A 23,365-nucleotide genomic window follows, 5' to 3' on the forward strand; every position below is an offset into this window, starting at 1 on the left:
CCAATGCTTTATTTACTACACCAGTCTGTTTTAATGTATTGCTGACAGTGGCATCTACTTTCTTCATGGGAGTAGGTGGCACTGTGGTCTGAACCACTGAGCCCTTTGAGCTTGCCAATCTGAAGGTTGGCAGTTCGAATCCGAGTGATGGGGTGAACTCCTGCTGCTCTGTCCCTGCTTCTGCCAACCTAGCAGTTCGAAAGCATATCAGTGTAAGTAGATAAATGGGTACCTCTATGGTGGGAAGGTAAATTGCATTTCCGTGCGCTCTGGCTTCTGTCACAGGGTTTCATTAACCAGAAGCAGTTTAGTCATGCTGGCCACATGACCCGGAAAGCTGTCTGTGGACAAACGCCAGCTCCCTTGGCCTGAAAGCAAGGTGAGCGCCGCAACCCCATAGTCACCTTTGACTGGACTTAACCATCCAGGGGTCCTTTACCTTTACTTTGTTCAAAATAGGGCAGTCTCCACTGGGGCTGTGGAAGGCACTTTGGCTAGTGCAACAGAAGTTTCTGATCATGTAGTTACAGAAATGTGAGTTACAGTGCAGTAACTGGTAAATCACCATATAAAAAGAAAGTGGCCTTGAATCGCTAAAGCAAGATTTCTCTTACAAGGCACTTGCTATAGCTCTCTGTTTTTTGGTAGGTATGATGCACTCTCCTGGATTTGAAGGGAATGTCGCCTATAGCTTCCAGACACTGATGAATGCAGATAGTCTCTATATGGTCTCTCATTATACTCTCCTGCTCAACCTGAAGCTGTCCAATGCAGATTACTACCGAAAGAAGCCTGGCCAGTCCCCCGTGATCATGGTGAGTGGAATGCAGTGCTGGGTATAGTGAAGAACAACACACATTTGCAACTACCCTGACTTCTTATAGCTTGTTGGTCCGCAGCTCAGTGAATAAATATGAAGTACTCAGATTTGATGCAGGTTGAACCCAGGGGAGCATTAAATTGGAGCAACTGGGTCCAAAATCAGTTTTTGTCTGTTTCGTGGGTTTAAAGGGTAGGAGACTTCAGAAAGTAGAGAGGACAATATTTTACAAAAGCCATTCTTAAAAAAACACTGTGGGAAGGAAAAATGAAAATGTATAGTAACATTTGCCACCAGACTCAAGGGGAGTTTTGTCCCCTGGTTCTTTCACCATAGGGAGAAAAGTGCTTCCTGAACCTCATTATTCTCTACTTTGCACAAACTATAGTTTGCTGTGTTTGGACAAGAAGCTATGGTTTGCTAAGAACCAAAAGGAAGTTAGGGAAACATGGCGGGTGGGGGTGGGGAGAGAAGCTACCCCGAGGCTCATTTTTGCACAAGTATATGACATCATGGTTTGGTGTCACATCTGAACTGCATCAGAGAGAAAGACGGGTGGTTATTATGTGTGCCGACAGATGCATAATTTTATCTATGCTTGTCACCTTGGTTTTATGCTCCTGATCATATCTGTATGTTTCTAGAAGTCTCTGAGGAAAAGCAACATGCCCAGTAATGCAGTGGTAGCTGAATTGTGCTGTTCCATTCTGCAGAAGGAGTTTATGAAGCAGGTCCAATCCAGTGGAGTTTTGATGGTATTTTCTCAGGCTTGGGTCGAAGAGCTTTACCATCAAGTGCTGGAGAGAAATCTTCTTGGAGAGGCAGGATATTGGGGGAGTCCTGAAGAGCACAGCCTCCCACTCATCACCATGCTGACTGGTCAGTATGATTTGAATACCAGGGCGATATAGAATTAAATACACATCTTTGGCTAAATGCATTGAGTGTCCAGAATACCCCAGTCCCAGTCAGCATGGCCAGTAGTCAGGGTTTTGTATTATTATGATGGGAATTGTTGTATTATCATAATGATGCCAGGTGACTGCCCACCTGTCTGTTAACCAACCAGTAGGGGTGGGGACTTAGAAAGATCTGACCCACCAGGCCAAAAAGGATACCCACACCTGATTTTTATAATGCTATTTATGGCTGCAATAACTTACATTTTGCAGTTGCTTTGTTTTAGTAGCTCAGTCTGACGTTACGGAGGCACCTCCATCCCTCGCAACATGAAATAACTAGCATGTGTGAACAAACATTATAAATAACAAATGCCACAGCCAGAGCTTTCTTATACCACTTGTAAAATGGCCTGTATCCAGTGGCAACAGCAAAGCTTCTGTAAGTGGAACAGGCTTGAAGGTAATTTTCCTTCTCACCTGTAGCCCGCCCCCCCTCTGCCCCATATCCTCCTTAAATCTGCTGTAGAGAGTTCCCACAATTCTCTGGAGCAGATTTAGAGTGGGGGAGGGGACCTCAGGAGGAAAGAAGAGCCACTGAAAATGACTTCCCTTCCACTGTTAAAGGCTTTACTGTCAGTTGAGCAACACTGTTGGATCAATCTCATACTAGTGGAGACGTATCACACATTCCTCTGCAACTCACTTGAGGGAATTCATTGCCCCTTAGGTGTTTTCCCCCTTTATCCCATTGTAACTTCTGGTTGTTTTTCTTTGCAGACATTGATGGTTTGGGGAGCAGCACAATAGGTGGGCAGCTGATGGCCTCTGCATCCTCGCAGTCTCCTCTCACCCACACCCGGAAGCCAGATGATGCTGTTCTTGCAGGTAAAGGATCTGCATCAAGGGAACCATGAGCCACATTGGTATATATTTGTAGTATTTCAGATACACCCCACCCCCCCAATCACTTAACCTTCATATTTTTATGCTGGATGTGAGTTAGGTAAAGCTTCCTTCTCGGTTTCTGTATCTCTCATGTCTACGCACATGAACATATGCTGATCCAGGAACTGTGTTTTAAATAAATTATTATTTATTAATTTCATTTGATGCTTTTTACAAAAATAGCTGAAAGTGACTTACATAAAGTTAAAATGCAAAGATTCTATCACACACACACATATTGGTGGTTTTAAAGCAAAAGTTGGATGGCCATCTATAATGGATGCTTTAGTTGAGATTCCTACATGGCAGATGCCAGGACTAGATTAGCCTCAGGATCCCTTCCAGCTGTACAGTTCACTGATTCTATGATCCAAAACCACCAAAGGATTCCTTTTCATATATCACATACTGGGAAGCAGGGCTCATTTGGGAATGGAGCTAGCAACATGGCCCCACTCCTGTTTCAACTTAGGAGAGAATGATGGATTTTAAACTTTTGTCCCAGCTCTCTTCAGTCATGATGAAAAGCATGTGTCTCCATACCACCTGTTAATTAAAGGGGGGGGGAACCTGACATACTTCGTATTCTTATTATTTTAATTGATTACCCACCCTTCACTCCAGGTCCCAGTGCAGGTCACAACAATTTAAAAACCATTTAAAACCTTACAGCTGTAACAAAAATTGCAATTTTGTCCTGAAAGGTGTCAAAGGCTGGGATAAAGAGGTGCATAATGATGCTGTTTGCGTCATGCCTGTCTTGGCTCTGACTGATGCTTGTATTTCCCAAGACTCCCAATAAACCATTTGTTTCTCCTTTCTGCTGCTTCAGGTACTGCTTTTGCCCGATACCTGCTAATTGGTTGCTGGAAGAATTTGATTGACACTTTATCCACGCCTCTAACCGGCCGCATGGCAGGCAGCTCCAAAGGATTAGCCTTCATTCTAGGAGCCGAAGGAGTCAAGGAGCAGAACCAGAAGGAGAAGGATGCCATCTGCATGAGTCTGGATGGACTGAGAAAGGCAGCTCGCCTTAGCTGTGCTTTAGGTATAATGCACTCATCAGCATAGGCCCCATTTCTAATTGAATTTGAGCAGGTAGATGTCATCCTTGCAACACCCAAATGTGGCAGCTTGAAAAACAGAAGCAAGCAGTAAGCTGGGTTCACTTCCCCCTATATATTTCTCCTTATATTGCCAGTGTTTCAGCTGGTATATATTTATACCCCACCCATCTGGCTGGGTTTCCCTAGCCACTCTGGGCTGCTCCCAACAGAATATTAAAAACACTATAAAGCATCAAACATTAAAAACTTCCCTGAACAGGGCTGCCTACAGATGTCTTAAAGTCAGGTAGTTGTTTATTTCTTTGACATCTGATAGGAGGTGTTCCACAGGGCAGGCGCCACTACTGAGAAGCCCCTCTCCCTGGTTCCATAACCTCACTTCTCACAGTGAGGGAACAGCCAGAAGGCCCTCAGAGCTGAACCTCAGTGCATAGCTGTCAACGTTTCCCATTTTTTAAGGGAAATTCCCTTATTCCGAATAGGATTCCTCGCAAGAAAAGGGAAAAGTTGACAGCTATGCCTCAGTGTCTGGGCTGAACGATGGGGGTGGAGACGCTCCTTCAGGTATACTGGGCTGAGGCTGTTTAAGGCTTTAAAGGTCAGTGCCCACACTTTGAATTGTGCTCAGAAATGTACTGGGAGCCAATGTAGGTCTTTCAGGACCAGTGTTATATGGTCTTGGCGGCCACTCCCAGTCACCAGTCTAGCTGCCACATATATGGCTAGTGGGAGGCACAGAAATTCAATAGACCTGTTTCTTGCTGCAGGGGTTGCTGCTAATTGCGCATCTGCCCTTGCTCAGATGGCCGCAGCTTCATGTGTTCAAGAGGAGAAAGAGGAAAAAGAGGTGCAAGAACCCAGTGACACCATAGCTCAAGGTACGACTCATCAAGGGGAACAATGGTTATCATTAGTGATGATATGTATTAAGATTGTATGTAGTTGGAAGCCTTGTCAAATGTAATTTTCCTGGGCCTGCCTATAACAGGGGTGTCTCCCTTTAGGTCTACTGTAAAGATCAGCAATGGCTGCCTGCCTGCCTGCAGAGAGGCAGAGCCTACCTAGATCTGAAACTGGTTGGGTGGGGTGAAGAATCTCACTGCAGTTCTTGTTTATTGCTCGGTATTACCTGCTTTTCCTGAGCATAAGCAGCATAGATATCAATGGGGCTTATTCCCAGATAAATTTGTTTTGTATGGCAGCAAAGAACATCCTCAGGGTATCTTCCAGTTCTATGATTCAGCATGTTTCTATGATTTAAATAAAGTAAGGCGCTAGTAGCTGCATAGGATGTGCAGAAATCAGTTGTTTCAACTATAGTGAACTCTCAAGCCCTTTCTACACTTTTCTTAAACACTGCCTGAAGAGAGGAGGAGTCAGGATTGGACCCACTCATCCTGCCCAGCCTCTGCGCATTCAGCAAGAGGTGTGAAGCAGGCTCTCTACGCACAGTTCCCTCTGTGTAGACTCCTCCATGCAATCTGGAAACTTACCCAGTACTGGTTTCCAGTCATACATAAGACTCTTCCCTTTATACAGCTCCTTTCACACTTCCCACTGAACACGTGCAAGTTTGTTCCAGGGAGCACGATCCATTTTCTTACTCCCATGTATTTAGTGAAGGTAAGAAAAAATACTAGGGCCTGCATGCAAACCTTGAAAGAAGCTGAAAATGAGTTTGTTTGCTTTTTAAAAGGAAAAAAAACCCCTCTACAATAACAGTTCTCTCCTATACAGAAGCCTTTCTTGTGTTAGACGTAACAAGAGATTCTTTATTTCTAACATTTATATTTGTAATGGCACAGTGAAACAGAAGGTGGAGCAAAGACTGGAACAGATGGGGAAAGTACAAGGGGTCTGCCTCCACACAGCCCACGTTTTGTGCATGGATGCCATTCTTAATGTGGGGCTGGAGATGGGAAGCCACAATCAAGACTGCTGGCCGCATGTATTTAGGTATGGAATTGGAAACTGTATTCCATCTTCAGTTTGAGGCAGTTTAGGCTAGACTCCAACACAACATTTCTTTGAAACTGACAATACACGTTGATTGGCAGGTACCTAGTTTGCTGTTCAGTGTGTTTGGTGTACTTTTTTCGATTCCATAAAAGTAACCAGGCAGTGTGCTTCTACTGCAAAAAGAAAATGAAACAGTACTTCCCCCCCATTCAATGGGCAATAACTATTTAGGTAGGAGCTCAATACACATTTGATAGTTTACCGCATACAGGACCAACTCAAAGTATGGCTTAGTATGCATGCGCAAGTGTGTAATTTTCCAGAGCAAAGATCATAGTACTTTGCTCCCTCCTGGTCTCTAGTTTATCTTCTGGTCTATAGTCATCAGTTATGGTGACTCTAGATAATCCAGACAATAATCCTTGTATTATTATGTATCTTATTTCTATATATTCGAGCATTGAAAATTCACTCTCTGTTATGCAACAGCTGCATCTAAAATGTAAATGTAACTTAAAATGTTTTTAAAAGTCAGTAATGTTGTAAGGAAAGTTTAAGTTTATGACTAGCTAGTCCAGTGACACCTTGCTTCCAAAAGAGCTTTTCATTTCAGGAGGTTTAAGACTACTGTAGATCATCCTCAAAGAGTAAATGTTGTATGCAGTGGAAAAGACCAGTAAGGCCCTCTGTCCTTGTGTTTTGTTTTTTCAGAGTTTGTGAGTACATAAGCACACTGGAACATGCTCATTTCAGTGATGGGACATCTCAGCCACCGGTAACTATTACCCAGGGCCAGCAGGCCACAGACGGGCTTCAGGGAGATGTTCAATCTACAGACAGCACCCAGGAACTGACGCTAGATCAAGAGACTGCACTGAGGAATAATCCTGTAATCCAGCCGGTTTCCATTCAGGAGCTTATCAAAGAAAGCAGCAAGGGAAGAGCGTTTGATTTCCGTGGGGGCAGTCTGATGACTGGAAGCAACGCTGCCAAAGCTATCCTTACCCTCTCCACCCAGGCAGACAGGTATGGTTGGCATCACATTTGACAGTTGCTACATATTCTGAGTTTCTTCAAGAAACCACCATGGATATGTTACTGTGAATATCTAAAATTTTCAAATGGTGACATTCTAGTGCAATGCTGCCAATACGAGAAAAACGTCAATGAATGTTGTAAAATATATAGAGCCCCACTAATGGGCATGCAGTTTTTACTTCCCCCAGGTACTTGTGCTGGTTTACTTCCTTTCCCCCTACTTCCACCCCGGGCGCGTTTGTTTGTATATTTTAAAAGTCAGACTTCATGTCCCCCTAGCGATGCAGCAATAAAACTGCTAGCACAATTGCAAAGCTAAGCAGGTTCCCATTTGGTTTCAAATTGGATGGGGGACCGTGTGTCGAGATTCCTGCATTGCTGGCCTAGATGACTCTTGGGGCCCTTCCAACTCTACAATTCTATGATTTGGTCAGATCAAGTGATATATTCTGCCTTTTTGCCTGAAGGCTATTTGAAGATGCTGTTGACAAGTTGAATCTGATGGCATTGGTGGGTTTCCTGTATCAACTGAAGAAAGCCTCTCAGTCCCAGCTCTTCCACTCAGTTACAGACACTGTTGATTACTCCTTGGCAATGCCAGGTAAGCCTCTTAAGACACAAACCATAGCATCCTATATATGTGTGTGTGTGTGTGTGTGTGTGTGTGTGTTATACCATGTATTCAATTTATATTATCAATTACTCTGCACTGTCTTTTTTGCCCTGGTAGGTGAAGTAAAATCTACCCAAGACAGGAGAAGTGCACTCCACTTGTTCCGTCTTGGAGGGGCCATGCTCCGAATTGTAAGGAGTAAATGCCGCCCTCTTCTCCATCTTATGCGCTGCTGGAACGTGGTGGCACCTCACCTAGTGGAGGTGAGAGAATTACAAAGGCTTCTTCCCCGCCCCTGCCCATGCAATTTCTCTGTGTATTGTAAAAATTGCGAAGGGCAGTCACAATGTTAATTAATGTACTTGAAAAAGAGAATGTACAGGTGAATGAAGCACTAAGAAAGATTATACTCTGGAAATTTGCAGATTATAGCCATCAGCCTAGCACAGTTCTTAGACAGATCCTCATAAAAACAGCTTTATTCATTTCTTCATGATAGGTTGGCCGTTTGTATGTTTGTTTGGTTGATTTATGTCTCCCCCCTATCTCATGGGCTCAGAACGACATACAGCCATTTTTCTAAGGGGATCACAGTCTAAGGAAATCAAATAGCTAGGAGAGATAAAAAAGGCAAAATAAAATTAAAATGGCATTGTAACATGAAATCTAGCTCAAACAGATTTCCTCATTGTACTTACTGTAGACATTTTTTAATGCTAGGCCTCGCCCTCCTCCTAAGTAACAGTCCTTGCCAGTTCTTGTCGAAAAGGCATTTTTTGCTTGACTGAAATCCTGCTTTTTACTCCTCTTGTTGCTGCAGGCTGCCTGCCATAAAGAAAGGCATGTTTCTCGGAAGGCTGTCTCTTTCATCCATGACATCCTAACTGAGGTTCTGACAGACTGGAATGAGCCCCCTCATTTTCACTTGAATGAGGCCCTCTTCCGCCCCTTTGAGCGTATCATGCAGCTGGAACTCTGTGATGAGGATGTCCAGGACCAGGCAAGCTAAACCTCGTTTACAATGGCAACAGCCTACCTTCAACTGCAAGACCACTTTGATTCCTATTATATGCCTAGCAATCACAATCCTTTCAGTTGCTTCTTGGGAATGGGAAATGGCAAGAGAAGATTCTGTGCAGGGCTTGTTTGTATTTTATACTGGAAAGGATTTAGCAGTGGGAGAATTTCATTTGAAATGTCCATCTTTCAAGTTTCTGAAGCAGGTGTTGCTGGATTCCAATTCCCATCAGCCCCAGCCAGCATGTCCAATGGTCAGGGGTGATGAGAGGAAAGCCACAGTCTCCTCACCTCTCTTTTAAAGAGTGTGAGCAATAGCTAGCAACATCACCAAAGTCAGGAAGGGTTTTTAGTTGGATTTCCAGAGCCGGAACGTCAAATTATCATGCGCATCTGAAAAAGAAACAAAATGCTCTGTTTAATATGCATAGGATGTTGGCCTCACAATTCAGTGCTTATTTGTGTTGCCATAGTGCGGGTTATTTTTTAAAATTATAATTAGAAAAATGTTATCAAAAATTGTATTGCTTTCTACTCAAGTCATGTAGGTCTCCTATAAAAAAATAAATAACCTGGTAGCATTATTCGGTTGCGTATATAAAATCAGAAGTGGCTCACCAGGGGTGGCAGAGTTAGCTTTCCAGCAGGTGGGCCACTGTTGCTTACCAGGAGTGGAAGGGCAGTGGAGAGGTTGACACACTGCAGACAACACCCATAGGAGCACCGGAATGGCCCCACCAGTGCATTTACCCGGCTGCAACCTCCCCCAGCTCCTGATAAGCCACAGAGACCCTGCTCCTGGGAAGCTGCTGTGGTATCTCCACCCCACCTGCTGATCTGCTTCTGCATTTCTCACACAGTATATTCTCTGTGCTGGATTATTTACTTCTGCAATGCTTTGTGTGCTCTGATTGTGCCAGGTGATCACATCCATAGGCGAGCTGGTGGAGGTGTGCTCAACTCGGATCCAGTCAGGGTGGAGGCCATTGTTCAGCGCACTAGAAACTGTGCGCAGCAGCAGCAAGTCGGAGGTTAAGGAATACCTTGTTGGAGAATATTCAATGGGTAAGACTTTTCTACAGTTTTCTAGATACCACTGTTTAGGCACTGGGTTTTTTAAGGGTCAGTGTTTGAAAGGCAATACAATCCATATAGCAGACTATCCAAAAACATACTGAATAAATGAGTAGATCTGAGTTACTGTGAAGTTTTTGCATCACAACAGAGTTCTGGAAGGACTTTATGGTGAGTATAACATTTTCCCCACATGTTTAAAAATCATGTCAATATAATTTTTTTCTGTTCGTTGTAGAAAATGGATGAGCCCCTTTGAACTCACTGGGACTTCCTTCTATGCACATACGATTGTGCTGTCAGTCACTAACCAACATAATTTGATTCTATGCTTGTCTCAGCAGCTGCATTTAGTAACATGAATGTTTTTATGTTGTAAACCACTTTTGAGATTTTAATAGTAAGCAGTATAAAAGCATCTTCAATAAATTTTCAAAAATACATATACTAGGTTTGTCTGTATCAACTGTGAGTGAGCACTGAATGCAAGATTTGGTTCAGTGGCCTGATTTGGCTCAAACTGTTTTGGAGGCTGCTCACTTCATTTCAGGTCTGAATGAGGATCTCACTTTAGGAAAACCACAGCTTGGTTCTCAATGATTTAATACGGATACATACACAGACCCAATTGCTACATCTGTGCAGTTAGATGAAGGCCAATGTCTCCAGTTGTACAGAAGACTTGTAAAGTGCCTTGTAAACACCAAAATCTGGAAGAGCCATTTTGACTCTGAAAATTTATTCCCATTTTCCTTGTAGTAAAGCCACTGAATACTGTGGGGCTTGCTTCCAAGCAAATATAGAATTGCATTGCACATTAATTTGAAGCAAGTTAAAAAATCACGGGCTTTTCCAGGTAATGTGTATCTGTATCAGCTAAACAATTATTCTTGCTCCCTTAGGAAAATGCCAGGCACCTGTGTTTGATGTCTTTGAAGCATTTTTAAATACAGACAACATCCAGGTCTTTGCAAATGCAGCCACCAGTTATATCATGTGCCTTATGAAGTTTGTCAAAGGATTGGGTAAGGAACCTTTTAAATACGGTATATCCATCTGTATGTTTACTTTAGGGTTTGATGTTTGTGGAGACAGATGCAGTTTCCTGAATGTCAACAAAGGCTATGAATGCATTTTAGAGGTATGAAGTCCTGGGATTTTTGTATGATTTTTGTAGGTATTCTTTCTTTTTTTTAACTGCATTGGCATTTGCCAGGCATCCTCACAGTTGTGAAAGAGATTCTGTCTACAAAAAGTTAACTGCTCTTTCCTGGTGATGAGGGTGGAGTGGGGAACAGTGTCAAGGAGACCTTCATACAATAATAATAATGAAAAGCTTAAAGAAGTCTCACAAAGGGCAGGACAGGAGTGATGTCCTGGCGACATTTCTTCCTTATGTTTCTAAGCTAGAAAAGATACTGTGGGGTTTGCCCCATCTTGCACAATGTAGTTGTTAATGTTATTATTATGAACCAAAGCATTCTCTGCATAGGAGGTCCTCCCACACCTCATGTTAAAGCAGTTGGCAACCACTCCTCCTTGTTGCACATTAAGAGAACAAAACTGCACCTGGGGTGCAGGGTCGCTGGGTGCTTCAATGGAAATGAGGCACAACAGGGCCAACTTTGACGTGATCATTCTGGCCATCTGTATAGAGCATGGAAATATATGACAGGAGGAGTGGGATGGCCCTACAGTAGAATCCATCTGTGCAGGCAGGACTGAACATACTATGTCTAACATTTTCACCAAGACATTTCTTCATCCTTCTCCGCAAGTTATTCCTCATAACTGCTGTGTGCATTTTGTGAATCCCTCTGGATTCCATAATCACCATACAGGGTCATAGTAATTAAGAGCATTCAGACCAGCATTGTGTTCTGCTTAGACGTTTTCTTTCTTTCATCCCAGGGGAGGCAGATTGCAAGGAGGTTGGGGATTGTGTACCAGGATCAGGATCCATGTCTACAGACTTGTGCCTTCCTGCTCTTGATTACCTCAGGCGGTGTTCTCAGGTGAGCGCAAGGATGCTAAAAGCTGCTTGAAATGGCATCCACAAGGGGGTAGAGGCTCCCTGTAGCAGCTCTTTCTTGTGTAAACAGGTTGGTCACTGCAGCATGCAGAAAAGCCCTGAGCCTCATGGTGAGCCTCTTACAATTTCTCTGGCTGACACACAGCAAATCTTTGAGGTTTCTCGCATTCTGGCAGTGTAGTCTATTTCTCTCTCTTGCCACAGGGAGCACAGATGATGCAGTTACCAATTTCTGTGCTCTTTCTTCTGCCAGATCAGAAGCCGTGCAAATGTTCAAACACAGTGGCAACAGCTTTTCCCATCGCTCCTCTTACTGAGGAAACATAGCAAAGTGATTGGGCTATCAACGGCTGCTGGCTTGTCTCTGTTTTGGAAGAGAGAGAGAGAGAGAGAGATCACATGATGGTTGCCTAGATGTGCCTAGAGATCACATGATGGTTGCCTAACACTTGCCTAGAGGCAACTGTTACTCACCGAAGGTTTTAAGGAAAGTGCTTGCTTACAGAGTTGCCAAGACCGGGTTTGTAAATACAAGGCCAGGAATCTTAGGCTACTTCCATGCTCAGGTTTTGATCAGGTCCTGTGTACAGTAAATCAACATGACCAGCAAATGACAGACACCCTGCATGATAGATATGTGGTTTCTCATGCCCATATGGGAGTGGCTTGATTATATTATCTTTAGCAACCACACACCACGTTATCCTTCTGTTTCCTGGGGTTACTCCCACATTTCTGAGTGTAGCATTGAAGCCTGAAAGCAGAAGCCCAGACAAAATCCCTGGGCACACGCACCCTTTCCTGTTAGAATATCAAACTATTTTAGCCAAATCGTTTTCTGTGTGAATGTTCTACAACATGTAGCTCTGAAACTGTCATGCCAGCACATACTGCGGAGTAGTCTCATCATTTCTCTCCCTTTTTAGTTGCTTGCCAAAATCTACAAAATGCCCCTGAAGCCTATTTTTCTCAGTGGGAAACTTGCCAACTTACCCCAAAGAATACAAGAACGATCCGCAAGCAGTGAAGATGGCATTGAGTGTGTCCTTTCTGATTTTGATGATGACACAGGTAAGCAAAATTACTGTTGTGATCCTAAAGAGGAACGTCCTTAAATAGCACTTACCAAATGGGGCTTGTCCCCATTCACCTGGGGCTCTGGGGGAGCAGCTTTTGCTACAGCCGCAGCCAAGACCCAGGGGCTGACTTCTTCCTGCACGGCCTGGTATCTTCCCTTCTAGCTTCCTAGGAAGGCCTGCCAAACAGGCCAGTCAGAACCCAGGGGCAGGGGCTGAACTAGGCCCACCCCTGCTGTATTTAAGAGGGCAGCCTCAGGTAGTCACCTTCTTGGGAGATTGTCACAGGATTCACCACCCACCCACCCAGAGTGTAAGTGGCCTGCCAGAAGATGAGCGGGCAGGCGAGAGTGAGGACCTTGCTATGCTTTATCCAGTTGGTCCAGGGAGTGTCTCTGTTTGGGAGTCCACACAGGGCTGATGGACCATAACACCCCTCCCAATGGCAGCCTAAGTGGGATCGTAGCTCCTAATCCATGTCAGGAGTGACCCCCCCCCCCAGACCAAGTTCTGGGTAAGCCCCATCCTGTTCATCAAACAGTTGGCAGGTTGCTTAATACTAGATGCATACCCAATGCCTTGGGACAAAACCTACTTGCATCTGTAATGAATGAAAGTTGTGGCCTATTTCAACCCAATACGAATCTCCTGTGTTTACTTCTATGGTTTGCCTCTTCCCCACGGGAATAATGCACCTGTGACAGCGATGATGTGTGATTTTACATCTTCACCATTCTGTATGCTGTGATCGTACCCTGTTCTGGGAGAGTCAATTCACAGATAGTTCTACCTCAATAATGCAGTCTTCAACAAGACCCTCCCCCCCCCAAAAAAGGGTGCAGCCCCCTCACCTACATTCTGTACATTTACACATTTCTATATCTAAATAATTTATAATCCTCCCACCATTCAAAAATATTGTTGCCATGTACGAAGAGAGAAGTAAAATGAAATGCAAGGCTAGAACAATAAGAATACATTAAAACCATCAGTAAAATCTGACAGGAAGATTGAACCAAGTGATCAGCATCTCTCAAGCACTTATAAAAGAAAAATGGAAGAGAAATGGGGCAGGAACTGGGAACCAAGCAAAATTAATTCCACAACCTATGCTACACACAGCTTCTCACATGCGGTTTTGTTTTGTTTTCCTAGGCCTTATTAATGTCTGGATCATTCTGCTTGAAGAGTTGACTACTGCCATATCCAACTGCCCCCGTCAGCATCAGCCTCCCACCCTGGATTTGCTCTTTGAACTATTGAGAGATGTTACCAAAACACCTGGTAATTGGTTTGAATTTACTGACTACTACTAAAGTGTAGGATTCCTACCCCTGGGTCGGAGCAGGGATGGGTGGGCTCATTGAAGTCCATCCCATCCCATCTCCAGGCAGATTTTGAATAGAGAATCCACTTGAACTGCCTGGAAACAGACAGTTAAAAGTACTACCTGCAAAGTGCTCTGAGGATTGCGCCCTGCCTCTGCTCCCCCGGAATACAAGTTTTTTTTCTTTAAACCTTTCAAAATGGCACTCACCTGCCTACAGCATGCCCATCTATTGCATGGGGTTCCTTATCGCCACACACCTTGGACGAACTTTGTGCAAGTTCCCCTGGGTGCAGCAGAGCTCGGTGGCATTCCGTCACTCCCGGGGGAATTATACAGGGAAAAACATGGCTGCCTCCATGACCACTTGATGGCTGTAACATAAGTTGAGTAAACAGACTCTCAAAGCTCTGATAGCACTTTTGTATCACCCCAAACACATCTACTTGATTTATTGCTCTTAACATTTTAGAATGGTTATATTTTGTTGCATTGTAACAAGGACACAGGGAGCTAGGCAATTTCATTTGTGGGGGCAATTTGAGAATGAGTTATTAACAGTTAATGGTCTTTTAGACTTCCTCAACATGAATAAGAGTTCACTTTTTGAATAATAAGAATTATAGGTCATCGGGGGCGGGGGGAGCCATGCCTGCTATTTATAGATCTGTTAATAAAGTAGCAAACCCACAGGTAGGGAAATACACAAGTGTATCATAGAGATGCCACCTGAGTGTTGACTTCCATGTTAAATGTGCAGGCATTATACATGGGGCTTTTTTAAAAGGGGAAATTGTAATATGAGAAGGTGCCAGTAAATTACTAGCATGCCAATTATGAAAGAAGCTATGCAAATGACAGGTGAAGTTCCATATACAGTAAGTGCACAGTTGTCAGTGAAACCCTCCTTGCAGTGCATCTTTGCTCTCTGGTCAGTCTCAAGGAAGGGAATCCACCATGGGTATATAGGATGCATTGTCCTGAGTTAGCCCTAAGCATCTGTCTGAAGGCCCAACATATTTATCTGTCTTGTGTTTTTATTCTCTAGGCCCTGGATTTGGTATTTATGCAGTTGTTCACCTTCTGCTCCCTACAATGTCCCTTTGGCTTCATCGCAGCCATGGCGACCATTCTTACTGGGATGTGGCATCTGCTAATTTCAAGCATGCAATTGGCCTTTCTTGTGAACTAGTAGTGGAGCACATTCAGAGTTTCATACATTCAGGTAATTTTATGTAGTCTTATATGTTGCAACCCATTCTAACCATACTCTTGTAGACAAACTTTAGTTTTGGCATTAACTATTACAGTGTGATCAAGACCTTTGAAACATGGATGAACTGCTATTGGAAGAGAGAAAAGATTATGGTAGAGTAAAAAAAAAGGTGTAAGCTTTGCATATATACACTGGAATGTTTATTTCTCCAGTGAAAAGTGAAACGACTCAGCTGTCCTTGCTCTGTTTATATCAGGCTTCCTCAAGCTCGGCCCTCCAGATGTTTTTTGAGACTACAATTCCCATCATCCCTGACCACTGGTCCTGCTAGCTAGGGATCATGGGAGTTGTAGGCCAAAAGCATCTGGTTGAGGAAGCCTGGTTTATATGAAAATTTCAAACACCCATTCACAGTGCATTTAAGAATGGGATTTGATTCCCAAATTAGATTTTGAGCCTCCAGTGCCAACCAAACATTCTCTCTGACCCCAAACCATCTGTGACTATAAGGTACTCAGCACCATGGGGATCTGCATGGCAAGGAATGCATTGACTAAAGCACAGGCAGATGAGTCAAGGCAGTGATCCAAACACTACTCTGAAGAGGAAACATGTAACTAAGCATCCTAGCTGAACTGGGGCAAAGGTTTTCCCCCAGTACTAAATGTCACAGCATTATAGTAAACTGCTTTGAGGGTTGTTGTTGTTGTTTTTTACAATCTAGCGATATATGAATTTTATTAAACAAGATAAATAAGAAAAAATAATACTGTGAAACTGTTAACGGATCTGAACATCATTGGTAATATCCCACTGCGCAAAGCTAGATCCAGGCCAAGCAAGTAGCTCTAATTATACTGACTAGAGTATTAGCAATATCCCAGTTTATAGTCAGGTCAAAAGGCAGTATGCATGAAGAAGATGCATTTATTTCTAAAAATGCATTTATTTCTAAAAATTTCTAAAGTGCATTTATTTCTAAAAATGCAGTAGTTCCTCTGTGTTGTAATTCTATTACATTATGGTTAATATCAAAGCCAACAGCCTAATTTCCTCTTTAGATATTGGCTATGAGAATATGATCAACACAATGCTCAGAGACCTCTTCAAATTACTAGTAGCTTGTGTCGCAGAACCCACAGAATCCATCTCTAGAGTTGGGTGCTCCTGTATCAGGTAATATGGCTTTCATTTCTATATTCATTTTACACATAGGCCCAGTTTGCACTTAACACTAAACCTCACAGGTCCTTTTTTTGGGGGGGGCACACAATTAGACATGAAATACTAATGTGAAAGTTAAAATTACCTCTAGTTAAAGAAGGTATGGGTTCTAAAGGCTTCTGCAGAAAATGTCAGAAAATTATTCTTTGCCAACTCAAAGTTCAGACTTTGAAAGCACCTGTCCACCCAGTAACTCTGTGGCTTTGAAAGCAGTTTGCATCACATCCCTTCATACTTGAAATATTGGGAGAAATACATTGGTTACACCTTCAAACCTTACACAGGAAGTGCAAACAGAGCACGTTCAAGTGATGTTCCAAGGTGCCTTGATCTAAGCTTATGTATTGGGCTTCACTTGGCTCTTCATAGATCTACATCAATAAGAAAAGCCGTTTTGGCTTTTGAGCTAATCCCAGTTTTGCAATCATGTTGTGAAATGGTTATTGGCTGGTTATCAGCTTCATGGTCTTTTCCCTTATCTATAGATATGTTCTAGTGACAGCTGGTCCTGTTTTTACAGAAGAAATGTGGAGGCTGGCATGCTGTGCGCTGCAGGATGCCTTCTCAGCAACTCTTGAACCAGTGAAGGTATCCCTTGCATTTAACCGGGTGCTGCAAGCATCTCTGCTAATATGCAGCTACTATTTTCTTAGACTGTTGCTCTCATCTATGATTACGTAGATAGCACCTTGGAGGGTGGGGAGCGTTGGTTGCTTGAACTAACATCTCTGTGTGGATGATGTATAAGCAGCCAGCAAGATTTCTGCAATGACAGCACTTTGGGAAAGCGTCTCAACCATCACAGATGGCTTGATGGCTTATGGTCTCTACTCATATGGGAAAAAAACACAACATCTCTGCATAAACTCAGGCAGGAGCTTGAAGTTAGCTCCACACACACTTAAGGCGATCAAATAAATGGGGTACAACCTGTGCACGACCCAGTCTAGTGGGCACTTCCAGACTGTCACTAGTGAGCTCTTTAGAAAAATAACACACAAGTGAGCTTTATTAAAAAAAATAAGTTGAAAGAACATGATGATGAAAGTACATCAGGTTCATCAATTAGGTATGTCTGTGTGTGTGAGAGAGAGAGAGAGAGAGAGAAGCTGATGTCAGCCAGGGGTCAGCAAACTTTTTCAGCAGGGGGCCAGTCCACTGTCCTTCAGACCTTGTGGGGGGCCGGACTATATTGGGGGGGCAATGAATGAATTCCTATGCCCCACAAATAACCCAGAGATGCATTTTAGATAAAAGGACACATTCTACTCATGTAAAAACACGCTGATTCCTGGACCATCCGCGGGCCGGATTTAGAAGGCGATTGGGCCGGATCAGGCCCCCAGGCCTTAGTTTGCCTACCCATGGCTTAATACAACCTAGCACAATCTTTTATTTAAATCAACCCTATTGCCTGCTTAGCATTCAGAATACACACTGAACATCTGGTGCTGTTTCTCTGCAGAATCTGTTGGGCTATTTCCACAGCGGCTCTGAAAACTTCAGTGGGGATGCCTGTGAGGTGAAAGTGGCAGCCCCTTCCCTCTCTCCTAGTGCTGAAGCCGAATATTGGAGAATACGGGCCATGGCTCAACAGGTGAAGACTTTGAGAGATATAATGAGCAAAATGCATATTAAGTTAAACCTAGGCACTGGTGCAGGCTTCACACGTCTACAGTAATCAGTTGGATTTGCATGCTTAACTGTGACTGGATTGTTTCCTGTGAGCTTTGCTTTTACAAACCGTTCGTGGTGAGATTTCTTAATTGTTTTAAGCTGTCTTTTTTATACAATTTCAATTAAGGAACAGTCAGGTATTGATGCCAACATTAATTAAGCATTTTAAGATGGCTAGGCCTGATGCACCTCTGTTTAGTGAATGCTTCTTCTATTGCAGAGTTGATAATCTTTGGATGGGCTGCACCATGAAACTTTTTTGTAATGAAACCTAATCTTCCTTTTTTTCTTTCCTCACATGAAACTAACTATTTAACCCAGCAGTGGGTTTATCTGGGCAGAGAGCATCACTTGCTGTGCTGGGTGTTGCCACTTTTAGAATTCCATTTACAGTCCTGGGTTAAGGATATATAAAGAACTGCCTTCTACCAAATGAGGCCTTCAACCCATCTAACCCCCTACTGCCTGCTCTGTGTTGTGAATGGATGCAGTTTATGAGCTCCTCAACCTTTTACACAGTTCTGCTGTGGGAAATCCAGAGTCTGGGACATCTACATGTGCAAATTGTGTGCTCTGCTGCTATGTTACGTCCCCTTCCTGAATTGGCCCAGGGCTTTAGCAAGTTGGTATTATTTGTTTTTATAGGTGTTCATGTTAGACACACAGTGCTCCCCCAAAACGCCAAACAACAAAGAAGGGTTTGAGCATGCTCAGTCCTGTGTGCTTATCATCGAGTTGCCTCCTGACAAGAAGCCCAATGGTCATACGCAGAAAAGGTAAGGTGACTTGTTTATTACAAGACCCAGAGGGCAAAGCAAGACATGAGACAGGTGCAGGGAATAAAGGGGAAGTCTGCACATCTATTTAAATCTGGGCAGGTTTGTTTCTCATGGCAAAGCATGAAAGGCAAGCCATGCTGACCCTCAAGGGGCACTTTTTCTCATCCTGTCATCCCAGTTTTGACTCACGCTAAACACTTGCCATGATTGGCCATGTTGAACATTTACCTTGGTCCCAGTAGCTTGCATTAGATGCAGGCCTTCATTGTAGATCTTAGACTCCCATCTTTAATGCAGAATACAAACCAGTCACTGTATATGGGGAAAGTGAAAGATATTTAGGAAAACATGGCTTCACAAGCAGTTATTGCAGAAAGCCACCAGCTCTTAAATCTGAATTGCTATAATTATTATTAAAGGCATTTTGTAACAACAGTGAGCAACATTTTAGGAATAGATATAAGCATTCTCTTTCTGGATCAGACATAGCCCCAGCACTCTGTTTTGTAGCCAGATGCCTTACCAAATGATGTTGAATTGATGCTTGCCTCTGTTCCATGTCTGGCAATCAGTTGCACTGCCTCTGTTCATTCAGCTAGCATGGTTAATAATTGTTGTTAGGTCTCTCTTTGATGGCTGGGAGATGGTCAAGAATAGGGGTGAAGGGAAAACATACCGCCTCTTCTACAGCTGTGCAAACTGTCTCCCTCCCTGCCCCCCAATCCTTCCAGAGGGCTTGTCGTGACTGATTTTGGAAGTTCTTTAGAGTTACTTCTGCCTCCCCTCCCCCCTTAACTGCAGTAGCAAAGCAAGTGTCTGCTACAAGGTTTGCAGCACATAGTGTGGAAGATGAGGAACACAGGAAGAAGGTGCCTCATATTGAGTCAGAGCATTGTTCCATCTACACTGAATGGCATTGGCATTTTCAGGGGCTTCTCCCATCCTAACCTGGGATTGAACAGGGGACTGAACCAAGCACCTTCTGCATGTAAAGCGTATGCTGTAGCACTGAGCTACAATTGTTCCCCTGGGGTTTTCCCGCTATAACGATTTTATAGCCTAATCAGTCACTCTTGAGCCAGAGAAAATAATGTTCATGCTGCCCATGTTGTGCCTACACAGAAAACACCATGATAAAAAATAGATGATGTATGAAGGGGACCTTACTGCCTAATTTGTTTTAGCAGCTTGTTCCATAGTAAAGTATGGCTGCTCCCTGTTGATAAGGCTTGCTGCAACAGTGAGTTGGTTGTTTGCTTGCTTGCTTGCGCCTGTCTTGCATGCACAGCTCTGTAACCGTGCTGGCCTTTTGTAGAGTTCCTCTTTTCCTATCTGATTTTCTTTCCTTTCTTTTTTTTGAATGCCGCCCATCAATGCACAGGAAGCTTGGGTAAGGGAGCATTTCAGCCTAATGCAAAAGGCAAAATAAAAGTCCTTGATTTAATATCTATTCTCTTCCACAGAAAATACCGTTTTAGCTAGGCAGTCCTAGCAATAAAAAACTGCTGTTTGCCAACCGCCTAGGTTGAAAGGTTACATATTCCACCCCCTCCCAATTCTCAGGCTGGTTTTTGCCAAGAATTGAGCCAGTGCAGCTGTAGCTGCAACCGCTTGATGTGCTGGACTCTCTGTCTGAAATGTTCTTGGAATGGGAGGTTTCACTCCCACAAGAAAGTTTTATGTATATAGTCCCCTCACCACAGTGTTGTGTGAGTGCACGAAATATGGGGGACTCTCCCGCCCCCATGCACAATGCTGGCACTTTTCAATATGTCACTGTATGATTTGCATGCACTTTAAAAGGGAAGCACAGCCCCAGAGCCCCTTGCACCACTGAGCTGAAGTCCGCATGCAGCTGGGGCACAACACTTTGGACAGACATCAGTTTCTGCCTCGAGAATTTCTATAGTGGGTCACTTTTGATGAGGACCATGAAATGAATGCCAGAGTGCAACCACTAGAGAGTGTCACAGCACAAGAGAAGGATTATATTTTTCAAGGACATGGGCAGAAATGGAAGGCCTGGGGGCTGGAGGAAGAGATTCAGGCTCAGAAAGCAAATTTCAAGGTAGCTACATTTCCATGAGGCTGACTGGATGCAGAACAAACCGATTTGTTTGTTTTCATTCATGCTCAAATAATATATTCTCCACCTGAAAATGCTAGCTTTGTGTTCCTAATTACAGCTGCAATCCTATGCATTGTTATTTGGAAGTAACTCATTGGTACTTATTCCCAGGTAATTGAGTTTATGACTGCAGCCAGAGACTTAACCTTTTATTTTCTTTATGCACACAAAATAGAGAATAGCACACTGTCCAGACCATCATCTGACCCATATCTATAAACTTATTCATGGTGGTAAATAGGCCAAATATCCACTGTGGCTTGAATGTTTGGCCTTTCATTTGTATTCTTTGGTGCAATACCAAGGTGCAATACATCCAGTTTTTTCCTGATAAATTCCCTTATAAAAACCCTGGGCTGTTGTTTACTTTCCTCCATTTTCAAATAATGTTTTGTTTAATGTTACATTGCTATAATAATGAATTATCCATGCTACAAAACACATTATATGAATGTATAAATGTTGAGGATTTTACATGATAACTCTTTAAAGCAAATATGGGGAACCTATTGCCCTTTGGGTGTTGCTGGACTGCAACTCCCATCATCCCTGAGTGTCGGCTATCTGAGCTAGGACTGTTGGGACTTGAGAGTCCAGTGGCGTGTGGAGGGGCACAGGTTTCCCAATCTCTAATGTCAAAGTATATGTCTCCTTGGAGGAAACGTGGCATATTAATATAATAAATAAAAACATTTTAATTTGCAGGGAGTGTTAAATTCAGTATGGGTCAAAATTGTAGGAGAACGCAGCGAAAAATGGATTGTGCATGTTGCCTGGACAATATTTATTCAGAGCAGCCTTTCCCAACTTGGTACCCTCCAGGTGTTCTGGACTACAGTCCACATCAGCCCCAATCAACATTGCCAATAGCAATTATAGGAATTATAGTCCAAAATATCTGGAACAGTATCTGGTTAAGGAAGGTTGGCACAGAGATAGTGTTTTGAGGAATTTTTTGTAAGTAGCTATCATAATGATTGTGATATAGTTATAAATTCACCAGCTGTAGTTCCTTGGAGGAGCAGTAGGATATAAATTCAAGTGATTTAAAAATATTATTGAGATACTCAGTGTGTTTGTCATTCCTTCCCCAACCCCTTCCACCTTTTGGCTGCATGAAGTATCCCTTTCAGAACAATTGTAGTGAGCCTGCTGTCCCACCAAGTGCTGTTGCAGAATTTGTACGATATTTTGCTGGAAGAGTTTGTGAAAGGGCCCTCGCACTCTGAAGAGAAGGCTGCGCACCAACCACCGGAAACTAAACTGGCAGGCTTCCTCAGGTACATTTCTATGCAGAACTTGGCTGTCATCTTTGACTTGCTGCTGGATTCCTACCGGACAGCCAGAGAGTTTGATACGAGGACTGGGCTGAAGTGCCTGCTCAAAAAGGTCTCTGGCATTGGTGGAGCTGCCAACTTGTACCGCCAATCGGCGATGAGCTTTAACATTTACTTCCATGCCTTGATCTGCGCTATTATGACCAACCAGGAAAACATCACTGCAGAGCAGGTGAAGAAAATCCTCTTTGAAGATGACGAAAGAAGCACCGATTCATCCCAACAGTGCTCTTCGGAAGACGAAGACATTTTTGAAGAGACGGCCCAAGTAAGCCCACCAAGGGGGAAGGAGAAGAGGCAGTGGAGAGCCAGGCTGCCATCTCTGAGTGTCCAGCCTGTCAGCAATGCAGACTGGGCTTGGTTAATCAAAAGGCTTCATAAGCTCTGCATGGAGTTATGCAACAACTATATTCAAATGCATCTGGATTTGGAAAGCAGTGCCGATGAGCTCCCGGTCTTCCGAGGAGACCCCTTCTTCATCCTTCCGTCCTTCCAATCTGAAACATCCACCCCATCTACCGGAGGGCTCTCTGGGAAGGACACCCCTTCGGAAGATGACAAAAGCCAAATTAGGGATTCCCTGACAGAGAATGTCACTCCCAAAGGAGGGAGTGGAGATATACTGCTGCTTCCGCCCTTGAGCCCCAAAACAGAGAGGAAAGACCAAGGCAGGAGAAAAGAGTGGTGGGAGAGCGCTGGCAACAAAATCTACACCATCGCCACAGACAAAACTATATCGAAGCTCATGACAGAATATAAGAAAAGGAAACAGCAGCATAACCTGGCCACTTTTGCCAAAGAGATGAAAGTCGACAAGAAAGGGGACCCGCTAAGCACGAGAGGGCCAGATTCCCCCCTCCCACAAAGGCCTCAAAATCTGGTTGATCAGGGCCAAATGAGGCACTCCTTCAGTGCAGGGCCAGAGATTTTGAGACAGGAGAAGAGGTCACGCTCTGGGTCAACGGTCAGTTCACTCAACATATCCATCCGGGATGGTGAGGCACAAATACAGGTAAGAAAACAGGCCGACTGAGAAACCTAAAATGGAAGAAAATATGCCTTTTCAATTGCAGTAGTTGTTTTCCTCGTGTGGCATTAAGCAGAAAGCAGGTCTTCTGGAAATATGCATTCATT

General features: G+C 43.6%; 1 protein-coding gene across 2 annotated transcripts in view; it reads left to right on the forward strand.

Annotated features, from left to right (window-relative positions):
- ARFGEF3 (ARFGEF family member 3) overlaps positions 1–23,365 on the forward strand; it is a 72,242-nt gene that overhangs the window by 45,418 nt on the left and 3,459 nt on the right. Inside the window, exons 13-33 of one of the 2 annotated variants that reach the window (XM_081187841.1) lie at positions 649–815; positions 1,465–1,699; positions 2,500–2,607; positions 3,500–3,715; positions 4,502–4,612; positions 5,540–5,690; positions 6,405–6,719; positions 7,199–7,332; positions 7,462–7,607; positions 8,165–8,344; positions 9,282–9,426; positions 10,338–10,460; positions 11,347–11,450; positions 12,394–12,538; positions 13,699–13,827; positions 14,919–15,095; positions 16,148–16,262; positions 16,796–16,898; positions 17,776–17,907; positions 18,633–18,763; positions 22,016–23,243. In XM_081187841.1, coding sequence (XP_081043967.1) covers positions 649–815; positions 1,465–1,699; positions 2,500–2,607; positions 3,500–3,715; positions 4,502–4,612; positions 5,540–5,690; positions 6,405–6,719; positions 7,199–7,332; positions 7,462–7,607; positions 8,165–8,344; positions 9,282–9,426; positions 10,338–10,460; positions 11,347–11,450; positions 12,394–12,538; positions 13,699–13,827; positions 14,919–15,095; positions 16,148–16,262; positions 16,796–16,898; positions 17,776–17,907; positions 18,633–18,763; positions 22,016–23,243 — 4,295 coding nt within the window. The remainder of the gene's footprint in view (positions 1–648; positions 816–1,464; positions 1,700–2,499; positions 2,608–3,499; positions 3,716–4,501; positions 4,613–5,539; positions 5,691–6,404; positions 6,720–7,198; positions 7,333–7,461; positions 7,608–8,164; positions 8,345–9,281; positions 9,427–10,337; positions 10,461–11,346; positions 11,451–12,393; positions 12,539–13,698; positions 13,828–14,918; positions 15,096–16,147; positions 16,263–16,795; positions 16,899–17,775; positions 17,908–18,632; positions 18,764–22,015; positions 23,244–23,365) is intronic. The other variant, XM_081187842.1, reaches the window with a different exon arrangement.

Source organism: Podarcis bocagei (assembly GCF_964188305.1).
Source record: "Podarcis bocagei genome assembly, chromosome: 3".
NCBI lineage: Eukaryota > Metazoa > Chordata > Lepidosauria > Squamata > Lacertidae > Podarcis > Podarcis bocagei.